Genomic DNA, 14039 nt, shown 5'->3' with positions numbered 1-14039 from the left:
AAAAATTATTTATAACTAAATTCATTATTTTTTGCCAACTTTTTTTTTTCGTTTCAAGTTCAGATGGCAAAAACCAAAAAAATCGAAACCGAACCGAATACAAAACGAAAACCGAAAAATCCAAAACCAGAGGTTTCAAAAACTCCAAAAACCAAAGTTTTGGCTTTCGGTTTGGTTTTAACCAAAAACCACACCGAACCGCACCACGCACACCCCTACTAAGCTTGGCTAGAGCTCAGGTGTGGTGTGAATTTAATGCATAGAAGTACAAAATAGGTAAAACTTAAAATTACGCAAAGCTCGTTAAGTCCCGACGAGCTCAAACGAGCTTCACATACAAGGCTCGAGCTTGAAAAAGCTCGGCTTGGTTCGAACTTTTTATTGATCCGAGCTCGAGTAACTCGCAAGCAGCTCAGCTCGTTTGCACGCCCCTACATTAAATAAGTGGATATGTAACATTTTTTTTCTTTTGTTTTTCAGGAGTGGTGAATAATTGAAGAGGGAATAGTATTGTACTATTGTGTGTCATGCCATCTTATTTGTCTAGTATACATTCCATCAAGTTATATTATTATATATCTTTGTTACACTACATATCATGATTATTGCTAATTTGCTATTGCTTTATTTGTTTTTGCTTAAGCCCAGTTTAAAGTGGTCTTCAAATTAGGCCCACTACCCTATTATAGAGGTGCACAAAATACCCGGTTCCGGACCTGACCCGGAACTGGTTTCTATCCGTACCTTACCCGTATGTACGACATGGTTCCTACCCGTACCTGACCAATAATCCAAATGCATAACATTTGAAACTAAACCATGTTTATAGTCATTAGCCAAACAAGAGAAACATTTGTGTAGTTTCTTTAATCTTGAATTTGAATTTGAATTATTTATTTAGGTTTATCCTTTTCTCTCTTTCTTTCCCTCTAAATAAGTAAATATTGTTAAACCTGCATTATTTTAATCAACGAATTTATTTGGTCACTTTTTTTTTTATCTCAATGTTCTTGGTGATTGTCGATTGTCTTGAATAAACAATGTTATTAGATCTGAAGTGAATTAATTTAGAATTTAACTAATCAAACAGTGTTATCGGATTTCCTTTGTCCCATCCCGACTGGCGGGTTAACGCTCGGTTCTCTTTGATTTGTCCTCTATACAAATTATGGAGATTTTCACATTTATAAGCCAAATAAACTTGGGTGTTTTGATTGTATTCAACACCTTACTTAACTGGTTTTGTACTTGTAGCTGTTGCTAGGGTTGAACAATAACCGAACTGAACCAAAAATCGACGAAAGCAAACTTAAATTAAATAATAACCAAAAATATGTTATTTTTTGTACCTCGGGACTGAACCAAACTATTTATATTTTCATGTAATTCTATATTTATATTTCATTTCAGGTTTTTCATGTTTTACAGTTTATACACTACCATTTCATGTATCTATACCTTAATTTCAAATATTTATGGCTCTATTTCATGTATTTCTAAATAAAAACTTTAGTCCAAATTTGATTTTGGTTATTCACCGAAATTAACAGAACCAATTAACCGAAAACCGATTGTTTAATTTGAATGAGGCTAATAATCGAAATATGCAAGCCTCAAACTGTTGTGGTATTGAAAAGTGTAATTCTTGAAAACCACATGGAGGCAACAAGAACGTGATAAAAGCTCACAATAGTTATATCAGTTTTCAATTAGAAGCACCTCTTGACGGAAGACTCAAAAGGACTCGCCATGAAACCACTGGGACTCATTCGTGTCATTTTAGGGTTGTGAGGCTCAAACATCGCCCACCAGAAGCCACATAAAGTAAACAAAAATACCCTAAAATATTTATAACCAAACACGATATTTAAAGGAAAAAAAAGAACCAACCGTGCGTTTGTTTGTATGGTTTCATGGTTTAAAACCGAACACCCATGAAGTTTTTTTTGTTTTTTTAGAACAATGTCAATGTCAGTCTACAGTCTGACAAGGTGGTCGCAGGTTGGCTTGCTGTTCCTAGGTCCTCCCCACGCCCTCGAAGGAGCTTCTCCCATAATGCCACTTGATACCAGCTACGACGTCACAACACTCGGAACCCTCTGACGTAACCAGTGTTGTTGAGACAGAACCTGTCCGACTGAGATTCGGTCCACCGACCGGTCCAGTAATGTGCAGTTTGCTCGGCTCCCACTGAATCGGCCGGTCCAAACCGGTTCAACTGATTTGACCGGAAAACCGGACCGGTTGAACCGGTTTTCTATGAACAAATTTTTTTTTCTAAAAAACCTTTTTTTCGGCTTTATCCGTCATTTTTTTCTGAGGTTGTTCGGCCCGTTCGACCGGTTAAACCGATGAACCGGTAGCCTGTCCGGTTTGATGTTCGATCCGGTTATGTAAACATTGGACGTAACGCAATCAGCGTAACCCCTGTTTTAGCTCGAATTCAAACCAACGAATACAATAAGAAAAGGAAAAAAAATTCATTTCCCAATAAAATATCATTAAAAATTGGATAAAGATTTTATTGTTGAATAATATATAGAGGTGGGACCTATTTAAAGCTTATCCTTAGGTCCGTGATCAGAGTTTAATCATCAAACTTCAAGCCTCCATCTGTTGTTCATCTGCAGGTTCGTTTATTGCTTCGTTACACTGAATTTTATATAAATACATACACAATAATAATAATAATATTACTTACACGCTTCTTCTTTATTTTCATATATTCATATTCATTCTTTTCTTCTTCACCCACCCACCCAATTCAATTCAATATCATCTGATCATCTTTAATTTAATTAATAATAATCTTATTATTATATTTCAAGAATTGAAATTGATCGTTGATGATTCTTGTTTCTTTAGGTTTGTTTATCGAATACCCTTTTCATTTCTGCTTAATTTGAATCAACCCTTTTGATTATTTTATTTGCTTCATGGGTATATTATAGTGATGATTGTATGATCAATTGATGATGAATTGTTGATGGTGATTAAATACTTACATATGCAACTGTTTGTATTTCTTGTTTATGTTATAATAATAATTTCATTTAAAAAAAATTGTTTTTTTTTTAATTTCAATTTTGAGTTAAAAAGGTTAATTTTTTTTAGTAAAGTTGCAATTTTGACTTTTGTTTGACCTCAATTCATATCTGTTTAATATCAATCCACTATTTTGATTCTTTTGCTTGATGATTGTTTTAGTTAATTTGATGTGGGTGTAATTTTATTTGTTTTTATTTGTATTTTTAGTGATGGTTGTCTGATGATGTCATGATGATGAATTGATGATGATGTTGTTTAATTTCAGATTTTTTTTTTGAAATTAGGGTTCTTCATTAATACTAAATTGGAAACAAGTTTTAATTTTTACTAAATAAAGTTTGAATTTATCAAAGTTTCAAATAATTAAGGGTTTTAATCTGCTGTGTTTAATCAATAGGTAATACTGTATAAATTGGAGAAAACTCAAAGCTGTCAATTTTGATTTTTGACTGAAAAAGTTTGATTTTTTTTTTTGGTAGTTTCAATTTTGACTCATAAAGTTTGATTTTTTAGGTTAGGAAAGTGGTGATTTTGACTTAAAAGGCTGTTTCGTTTTAATTTGGGTATTTTAGTGATGATGATGGTGATTAATTGATTTTTTAGCTGTTTATATATCTTGTTCATGTTATGAAATTAGGTTTCTTCATTTGCTGGATGCTGTTGTCAGTGTTAGACTGGAGAAAACTGACAATTTTGACTTAAAAGTGTGAATTTTTTTTAATACTGTACAGATTTGACTTTTGTTTTGACTCTAATTCATCTGCAGATGTGTTTGTTTTCCAGAGATTTCAATAAATATGGGAAATTTCTTGTTATCTGTACACTCTGATTAGTTAATTTATTGTGATTGGTGTAAAGTTATCAAACAGACTTTAATCTAAGTATCTGAATTATGATTAGTTTATACTAATTGATAATATTAAGTCACAATAATTACTTTAATTTCAGACTCTTTTTTTATTCAATATATGTTATATAAAATTAGTGTTCTTTGTTATAGGTAATACTAAAAAGTTTGATTTTTTTTTTTTTTTTTTTTTGAAGTTGCAATTTTGACAGGAGAAAACTGTATCATTTAGACAAGTTTGATTTTTTTAGTGAAGTTGCAATTTTGACTTTTGTTTGAGCTTAATTCATGTGTGTATATTCCAGAATTTTAAGAAAGATTGAAACTTTTTTGTAATTACACAATCTGATCACTTAATTTATTATGATCCCAGTTAGTAATATTTATGTCAGAATAGTCACTTTAAAGTGTTCTTTTACTTACATGCTTACTTATTAAAAACCATTTAAATTCGCAGCTTTTAAGTGATCAAATGGACTCAAATGCTGAATAACCGACATAACTTTAAGCAGCTTTTAAGGTTAAATTACCATGGGAGGATCTTGTTCTAGAAAACGGGACCCGCAACCCGACGAGGAGAATGTACAGAGAGTGGTTTCTAGAAGGTACTCGAAAAGCGGAAGCTCAAAATGGCTTGGAACGTCGTTGTCCCGAACAAGTGTAGATAATAAAGAAGGATCCGCGTTATGCCCGTCTCTCATGGAACTATGCATTTATAAAATTTCTGAAGTATGTTATCTTTTTTTTTTTTTGGTTATATTGATTTTTATTGGTCTCAACTATCTCCTTTTTGTTTGTTGTTGGTCCCAACTAACGAATTGGCTGCTGACGGCCCCAAATTTTAACGTATTTGTTCCCAACGGTCCGCGACTAACGGAATCCTAACGCCGTTAGTTGTAGGTCACCGGAAAAACGTTTTTGTCGGAAAAGTAACATTTTTTCCAGAACACCGCCACCGCCACCACCACTTGATCCCCACCAACCATTTCCGACGATGGATTTTTACTATAAAAAAGTTCCTAAAGGCCCGATACAAAGTTACAAAGATGCTTGGGAAAAAAATGTGATTTTTCCGGCCAAAAACGGTTTTTCGGCGACCTGCAACTAACGGCGTTAGGATTCTGTTAGTCGCAGACCAACAAATACATTAATAGTTGGGATTGTCAGCAGCCAATTCGTTAGTTGGGACGGCAGCAACCAAAAGGCGATACTTGGGATTAATAATAAAAACCAATATACTTTTTTTCTATAATTTTTTTAATAATTTGATCTATGTAATAAACATTAAAGATTGTATCTTTTTGGTGTTAAAACAGGAAATTGATCAGTATGGGACCTTTTCAATGCTTCCAAGAGATATTAGTCAGCAGATTTTTAACGAATTGGTTTGTTCTCAACGCTTAACCGAAGCACATCTTGAAGCTTTTGAAGATTGTTATCTGCAGGTATCTTTCGAATAAAGAAATAAAAAATTTGTAAAAAAAATGATGACGTGAATGCCACGTCATCTTTTTTTTTTTGCGCGAATGGGTGCCACATCAGCTGTTTTTAACATGAGCCATATTTTTATCGTCAACCCGAACGCACTTCCGAGCACGACTAGTTTGACTAATCGTGTCAAATGGATTGGCGGGTGGTAACCAAGTTGTAAACGTGTTGATCGAGTTGGATGGGTTGTAAAAAAAATGGGCTAAACAGGTCCTAAATGGGTTAGCGGGACGACCCGCTTAACTAAACAGGTTGGCGGGCCAACCCGTTTAACTAAATGGGTTGACCCGCTAACTCGTTTAGGACCCGTTTAGCCCATTTTTTTACAACCCACCAACTCGATCAACATGTTTACAACTTGGTTACCATCCGCCAATCCGTTTGACACGCTTTCTAGAAAATAACTAGCATAATGGTATTTGTAATTTAGAATAATTTAGAAAATTTTTACAATTTACATTTATTATACTTTTTTGCAGGATATAATATTAGCCGAGTATCCGGGCGTTGATGATGCATGGATGGATGTTATTTGTTCTCAGGGATCATCTTTACTAACTGCAGATATTTCTGGTTCAGATGTTACAGATTCCGGGTTGTTAAATATTAAAGACTGCAACAACATTGAGGCCTTAAATTTGAATTTTTGTGACAAGATTTCAGATGCCGGGCTTGGCTGCATTAGTGGTACGCTCTCGATATTATAAAAAAATTGAACCTTTATTTATTGAATGTTTTATAGCCGTACTATTATTAATTTATTTTGTAATAATGTTTAATTTTTCAGGTTTTTCAAACTTGACAAATTTGAGTTTGAAGAGGAACAATAATATTACCGCTAAAGGAATGAGTTCGCTTTCGGGTTTGGTTAGTTTGTCAAAACTGGACTTGGAACGATGTACAGGGATACATGGCGGTCTTGTTCATTTGAAAGGTATTTATTTGTTAAAACTTATAATTATAATTTTTAGACAAAATAGCAAAAGATGTCCTTTATGTTTAATCATTTTTTCAGTGGATGTCCTTTGGCAAAAGAAATGACAGAAAACATCCTTTACATTTAAAAACTCTCACATTATGTCCTTTGACCCTAACCCAGTTAACTTTTCCCGTTAAATTTGGTCATGTGCCCTGCACATGGGGGTATTTTGGTCATTTTACTATTGCAAATTAAAATAATATTAACTCTGAACCTTTCACTGACCTAAAGATGATTAATTTATATGAGTAAAATGACCAAAAGTAAAATAATATTAACTCTGAAACCAAGTGTAAAATGACCAAAATACCCTCATGTTTTTTGGTTTCTTGTAATTTGAAAGTGAATGTTGATGTTAATTAAAACTTGTATTCGTATAATAAAGAAGCGTTCGTGTTTTGTTGAATTTAGCTGATGTATATAATGTAACAAGGGTATTTTGGGTATTTTAATATTTGTTTGGCAGGTTTAAAAAAACTCGAATCACTTAATATCAATTGTTGTAATTGCATTACCGACGTCGATATGAAGCCTCTCTCAGGTAACTATTCTTTAGAATATTGATTCTGACTTTAATATTTTTTTTTCTAATATATTTTGTAATGAACTTGAAAGAATTTAAATATCATGTTGTATACTAATAATTTTTGTTTTATGTTTCAGATCTTACAAGCTTGAAAGAATTACAAATCTCATGCAGCAAGGTTACAGATAACGGTGTCACCTTCTTGAAAGGTCAATCAAGTTTTGATTTTTAAACCGGATATATATATATATATATATATATATTATTTCTGTTATATAATGATGAATATAAATTATTATGTATTTGTTTTTCAGGCTTAAACAAGCTTTCATTGCTGAATATGGAACGCTGTCCTATAACCGCAGCATGCTTGGATTCACTTTCAGGTTAATTATATAAAGTTATATTACATTTGTTTTGTGTTTAGTTCATTATACCACTGGATAATTAAATCTCTATATTGATTTTTTTTTTGTTTGTAATAATTATTCAGATCTTGGTTCTCTGCTTTATCTGAATGTAAGCAGATCTGGTCTCACTGATGATGGATGTGAAAAGTTTTCAAGTAATCCTTTTTACTGTTTTTTTAAAATAAAGTTTTTAGTTACAGATAATAAATAAATGAATATATTTTGCAGAACTCAAGTCTTTGAAAGTACTTAATCTGGCATTCAATGATATATCAGATGCTGTTTTGGCACACTTGAAAGGTGAATTATTAGCATCTGGGATTGTTACACGCGCGCACAGATATGCATACATATATACATGCACTTATACGATATATATACATAATACACATACATACATCTATACACAGATACATATATATACACATACATATGCTTATACACATATACAGATACGTATATACACAGTATATATTTATTTTGTATGTATGCAGTTCTAAAAGATTTTACACAGATACACATACATACATATATACACATATACATATAAATACGTGTACACATAATATATACTCATTTTGTATGTACGCAGTTCTAAAAGATTTGGAGAGCTTGAATCATATACATATACATATACATATACATATACATATACATATACATATACATATACATATACATATATACTCGTTTTTATGTATGCGGTTCTAAAAGATTTTACACAAATACACACATATATACACATACATATACACACTAACACACAGATACATATATTCATATATACAGATACATATAATACATACTTTATACAGACACAGTATAATATGATATAATATATACTCATTTTGTATGTATGCAGTTCTAAAAGATTTGGAAAGCTTGAATCTTGATTCATGTAGAATTGGAGATGATGGATTGGTTCATTTAGCAGGTTATTCTTTCATTGAATTATATTTCTTTTATTGTGTTGGAAAAGTTAGTAACTAAATTTTAATAATTTTAATAATAATTACCGGTTTACAGGTCTTAATCATTTAAAATGTTTGGAGTTATCCGATACAGAAGTAGGAAACAGCGGTCTTCGTCATATTTCCGGTTAATAAACACACATTCCCATACATAATTGTGCATACATCTTATTTGACCGGTCGAACTCAAATTAAGTTATTGTTTTGACTTTTCAGGTTTAGTGAATCTTGAAAGCTTGAATCTTTCGTTCACTGTAATTACAGACGGCGGTTTACGAAACTTGGCTAAATTAACATGTCTTAAATCACTTAATTTGGATGTTAGTCAAATAACCGATGCGGGTCTTGCAGCTCTTGCAGGTATGTTACATTGACTGAGTCAAAATGGTTAGGTTGACCTTGAATACCTTGTTCAAACCTTTTTTTTTTTTGCATGTAGTAACTGAATCAAGTATAATTGTATATCTTTTATATTACTTTTCACAATTCTTTTAATAAACTATATTTTTATGATTTTATTGGTTTTATGACTTTATGCGCTAATAATATGTGATGTTTAGTTATATTTATTATAACTATATATATGATAATATTAATAAAAAATATAATATTTAAGTAAATAGTAGGCTTGTTTAGACTAAAAACTAAAATACTGACATATTTTAATATTCGATTTCGTGTATATGCAGGTTTGACCGAGCTGACTCATTTGGATCTATTCTGTGCAAAGATAACGGATACTGGAACGAAATATATACGCAGTATGCCTACATTTTAATCTCTAATAATTTATTTTTTACAGAATTAGATTATTATATTAATATTTAATATTAATTTGTGATTTTGGTTTTTGTGTAGATTTTAAAAACTTAAGATCCTTAGAAATTTGCGGTGGTGGATTAACTGATGCTGGTGTGAAGAATATTAAAGATCTTAAATCTTTGGTGCTTTTGAATCTTTCACAGAACCACCACCTTACTGATAAATCTCTAGAATTTATTTCTGGTAATTTTCTTCACTTTACGGTATATATTAACCTGCATGAAATATTTGTTTTAACTGATTCTATACGCGTAAGTTGCTGATGTGGCACCTGTTGATGCCACGCCAGCACCGCGCTGATAAGAAGGATAATTTATTTACGGGTTTAAAAAGTTTTTTTTTTTGTGTAATTTAAATCATGAAGTTATATGCCATGTGTGGCATATACATATAAAACTAAAATGACAAATAAGATGTCGCATTAAGATACTCTCCCGGATTGTAGGGATTTGCATAGGTTAGTTTGTATCGGTTTTGGGCTAAAATTGAGATTTTGGCTGTGAAAGTTCTCCGGTTTTAGTCTTTTCGGTTTTTACCATGGGTTTTGCTTGATTTTGGCTTTTTTTTTGGGTTGAAAATTTTGGGCTGAACAAAAAATGTACACAAAATAATTAATAGGGTCTAAAATATTTTATTGTTGATTAATAATTTATTAGTTTTTACACATTTGGACAATGTTTTTTGGGCTACACAATTTACTGATTTCTTACAAATTACTTAAAAACTGGTTTTTTGTTTGCGGTTATGTTATTTCTGTCGTCTCGGTTTGGTTCAGTTCGGAGAGCAAAACCAAAAACAAAAGTCCGTTTTTTTTTCTTTTTTTTCTTTTTTACGGTTTTGTGCACATCCCTAGTGAGTTGAAATTGCATGTTTTTTTATGCAATTTAGCCCTTATTCCTTTAATTAATAAAATACACGCGCACGAACCCTAACCAACTATGGTTTGATTTAAAACTGCAGAATTGTCACAATTGGTCTCTTTAAACGTGTCGAGTTCTCGGGTATCAAACACAGGATTACAGCATTTAACAAAACTAAAGAACTTGAAGTCACTAAGTTTGGAATCAACTAAAGTAACCGCAAACGATATCAAGAAGCTCCACGAGTCGCATCTCCTGGACTTGGTGACGTATCGGCCTGAGTAAACGACGACGAGTTTGGGTCTAATAAATGAATATTATGATTTGTTGACCTGTAAATAATGGTGGTTTGTGTTTTTATGGGTTTGAATGCATGCACATGATGATGATACGTTTGGTGAATGTGAAGCTGTAATGTAAATAAATGGCATCCTGATCTCTATACATTCATCTCTTTTTTTAAGGTGTTTGTAAATATATTAATATTATGTTATGTTTACAAACTTACTTTATTATGTTTTATTATCTTGTGTTTTGTTTTTAGCCTGATTATTTTGGTAAAAACCGTTTGCTTCAGATTTTTCGATTTTTGATCCAGTTCATACCAAAATCCGAAATTTCGGTGAAATTACAGTTTTGGAGTTTTAAAATCACTTTTAAGTTTTTCGGTTCAGATATGTTTTATCCTGTGTTTGGTTTTGCTTAGGGCTTTTAGCATAATATGGTTTTGGAGTTCTTGTAAAATGTTCGGTTCGGATTTTTCGAGTTTTGGGTTCAGTTTGTGACAAAATGTGAAATTTCTTATAAAATGTTCGGTTCAGATTTTTCGAGTTTTGGGTTCAGTTTGCGACAAAATGTGAAATTTTGATGAAACTGCAGTTTTGGTGTTTTTAATTCGCTTTTTGTTTTGGTGATGCTATTTGTACTTTTTAGAATGCCCTCTTCAAGGTTTAACGGTTTAACATTTAAAGTACGGTGGAGTGGTAGGAAGTGGCGTAGAATTAATGATTAGTTTCTGGTTAATAACCAAAATATAACTTTGGCTGAATTAATTTTTTCCTAATAATACATGGAGTGAATCCATAAATACAAGAAACGAAAAAAATATATGAAATAAAGATATAAGGTCAAGTTATTTTACAAAGGGGAACAAAAATAAGAAGGATGAGAAACCATAACTAATTGACATGTGTCAAGTAGGGATCAAAGGAAAAAGAGTATAAAAGTAATATTACGCATTTTCTCTCTTCACATGCAAGTCATATGTAAATTCTCCCATCGTTTTTAAACGTCTATAACTTTTTCATATGATATTTTTTAAAAAAATAAAATTCACTATAATAACAAGCGTTTTTACCTTTAATATGAGTATAATTTTGTTATATAGTAATAAAATTTTTTTTACGTCATTGTGTCTTTTTGCGTACCATTGTGTCTTTTTTCGTCATTGTGTCTTTCTGTTTGTTATTGTGTTTTTTTGCCATAGTGTGTTTCATCTAATCATTGTGTTTTTTTAAATACTAATAACACCGTTGTGTAATAGTATATATATATATATATATATATAATGAAAAATACCAACAAATTATCTAATACATAAAACACAATGGCCTGAAACGTAAGACACAATGGTAAATACATATCACAATAGCCTGAAACGTAAGACACAATGATAAATAATATAACACGATGGCCAGAAACGTAAGACACAATGGTAAATAATATAACATAATGGCCTGAAACGCAAGACACAATGGTAAATACATATAACACAATGACATGAAATGTAAATCAATGGAATCTATATATTACACAATGCCTTGAACGTAATACACAAACAACATAATACTATTTTTATCAAATTAAGTGAATATTGAACACAATGACTAAAACACAGTTAAGTATAAAGCAAATGTTGAGCACAAAGACACAATGACGCACGAAAGACACAATGACGTAATCTTGTGTTAATTTTTATCTTTAATATGAGTATTAGTTGAAAAACACAATGACCAAAATATATAACACTGCATAGAAAAACCCAATTAAAAACACAATGGACAACCAAATAACACAATATAAAAAAACCCACAAACTTTTTTTTATTTTTATATAACAATATGATATTCATACTAAACATAAAAAAAACGCTCGTTATTATGATAAGAAAATTTTCTAAAAAAATGTCGTATGCAAAAGTTATAGACGTTTTTAAAATGACGGGGGAATTGACATGTGCCTTGCATGTGGAGAGAGAAAGTCTTCATAAGTAAGTTATTTTCTTCATGTCCTTCTCATCTATTTTTATTTAATTTTTATTCTTGAATTAATCTCCATCATCCAAATCTAAAATCAATGGATTAAATTCCTTCTCACCCTTCTCATTTTTGTTGTCCTAAATATATAAATACATTAAATGACAAATTACATGGAATAAAGATGTGAAAACATTAAATGAAGAGAAGTATAACGAACTAGTGGAATAATTATGAAACACATGAAATAAAAAGCTAGACAATATGAAAACATGAATGTTTAGTTTGGTTAATTTGATTTTCTATTATTTCGGTTTGGTTTTAGTCGGTTTCAATTATTGCTCACCCCTGAAGTGACGTCCCAAGTCCACCCATTCATTTAAACTTAGCGGGATTTCAGCCTAGGCTCACTTTCAACTTCAAGAAACCCTTGATTGGTGAAGAGGTATGTACCCGCCTCAACACCAATCAAGGCGGGTCAACCCGCAAGATAAAGACATTATGAAGGCACAAAGCCAAAACCCAGGCGCATGGCGCATACAAAACATGCTCAGGCATCATATGCTCGCGCATCACATATGCGCGCGGCGCATATCGCATGCTCTTGCACATCACATATGCTCGCGCGTCACATATGCGCGTGGCGCACCAGCGCGCGGCGCATATCACACGCTCGTGCATATCACACCTGCGCATGAAATATCTGCGCGTGAGAATAAAAAGAAGACTTCGCGCATCCTCAGGATGGGCGCATATCACACGTGCACATAATCAACCTCGTCCTTATCCAAATCAGGGTTAGGGCAACCTTGATTGTGCACGTCAGACAATCTTCTAGAAGGCATCTTTTTAAGGAGTAAGAATATGCTGATGTTGACAGCTGCCAAATGAAAGGTCGACAACTCAGCATGACACATGTGCTACCACATGATTACAACCAACGAGAAAGCGCCAGGTGTCCCAGAGGACACATGGCGCAGTGCGGTTGGAGGAGGCCAACGAGGCTGAGCCCAACCAGTGGAAACCCTAGCACTATAAATACAGCATCAACTCCACTTTGATGACACATTCATTCACACTCAATCATTTGACAGTTACAAGCAGTGATATCACATTCAATCATATTGAATTATATTCACTCACAGTCAGTTACAGAGAAAACACACAGTCACACAAATCAAGAGTATTCAGCGATTCAGCAATACTCTTGAGATTCACTTACATACAACATTATTATCTTCTCCAAAAGATACTGATTCTCACGCCGGAGGGTTACCCCAAAGAGGACCCCTCTGTCCCTTTCTGAGGGGTAAGTAACGGCGCTGTTCATTTTGTAGGTGGAAGAACTCGGATCCAGAAGAACCATCGGTGAAATAGTTTAATCACACCCGAGGAAAGTAGATCTGCTACCAGTGAGTAGATCCACGTTTCTTCATTGGCGCCATCCACTGTTACAAACGGCAATCAGATCTCATCCAGATCTAAAAAATTCAATCACCATGGTTTCTGGAGTTCGTAACGTTGATCAAGCTCTGGAGGATATTGAACGTGAGGGTGTTAACGACGGACAGCAGGTTCTGAGGGTTCCGCGTGATTCTACGCGTACCACCAGCAACCGTCCCTTCGTCACAACCCCTCACGGCCAGACTGAAACTCCTCCAGACGATCGCACGTTACAAAATATGGCCGGCGCGAAGCTGAAGGGACCAATGGGTCCAGAAGATGAAGCAGACGATCCGAATGAATGGCTCATAAATGAGCAACGGCGTCTGATGGAAAAGTACACTGAAATGATCAAACAGAAGAAGCTAGCCGACCAAACACAAAGGCAAG

At 33.0% G+C, this 14039-nt stretch overlaps 1 protein-coding gene across 1 annotated transcript; it reads left to right on the top strand.

The window, feature by feature from the left end:
* The first annotated feature begins 4346 nt into the window (after positions 1 to 4346).
* On the top strand, positions 4347 to 10424 carry LOC143544707 (uncharacterized). Its single transcript, XM_077036744.1, has 15 exons — positions 4347 to 4624; positions 5212 to 5340; positions 5863 to 6070; positions 6171 to 6317; positions 6829 to 6903; positions 7026 to 7097; positions 7203 to 7274; positions 7382 to 7453; positions 7527 to 7598; positions 8161 to 8232; positions 8325 to 8396; positions 8486 to 8629; positions 8959 to 9030; positions 9128 to 9274; positions 10052 to 10424. Exons 1-15 carry the CDS (start codon positions 4427 to 4429, stop codon positions 10234 to 10236), a joined length of 1737 nt encoding a protein of 578 aa, XP_076892859.1. The 5' UTR covers positions 4347 to 4426; the 3' UTR covers positions 10237 to 10424.
* Positions 10425 to 14039: the final 3615 nt, after the last annotated feature.

The sequence above is a fragment of the Bidens hawaiensis genome, unplaced genomic scaffold (genome assembly GCF_021521415.1).
Source record: "Bidens hawaiensis isolate Kalapana, Puna unplaced genomic scaffold, B.hawaiensis_p1.1 tig00013690_1, whole genome shotgun sequence".
Lineage (NCBI taxonomy): Eukaryota > Viridiplantae > Streptophyta > Magnoliopsida > Asterales > Asteraceae > Bidens > Bidens hawaiensis.
The sequence above is the reverse complement of the archived record's forward strand: the minus strand, read 5'-3'. Positions and strand labels throughout refer to the sequence as shown.

What these genes read in the sequence shown, in the direction of transcription:
- LOC143544707 (XM_077036744.1), top strand. Translation starts at nt 4,427, where the DNA reads ATGGGAGGATCTTGTTCTAGAAAACGGGACCCGCAACCCGACGAGGAG. An exon ending in CGGGCTTGGCTGCATTAGTG is followed by an intron (nt 6,071 to 6,170) that starts GTACGCTCTCGA and finishes TTAATTTTTCAG; the next exon opens with GTTTTTCAAACTTGACAAAT. An exon ending in TGGATTGGTTCATTTAGCAG is followed by an intron (nt 8,233 to 8,324) that starts GTTATTCTTTCA and finishes ACCGGTTTACAG; the next exon opens with GTCTTAATCATTTAAAATGT.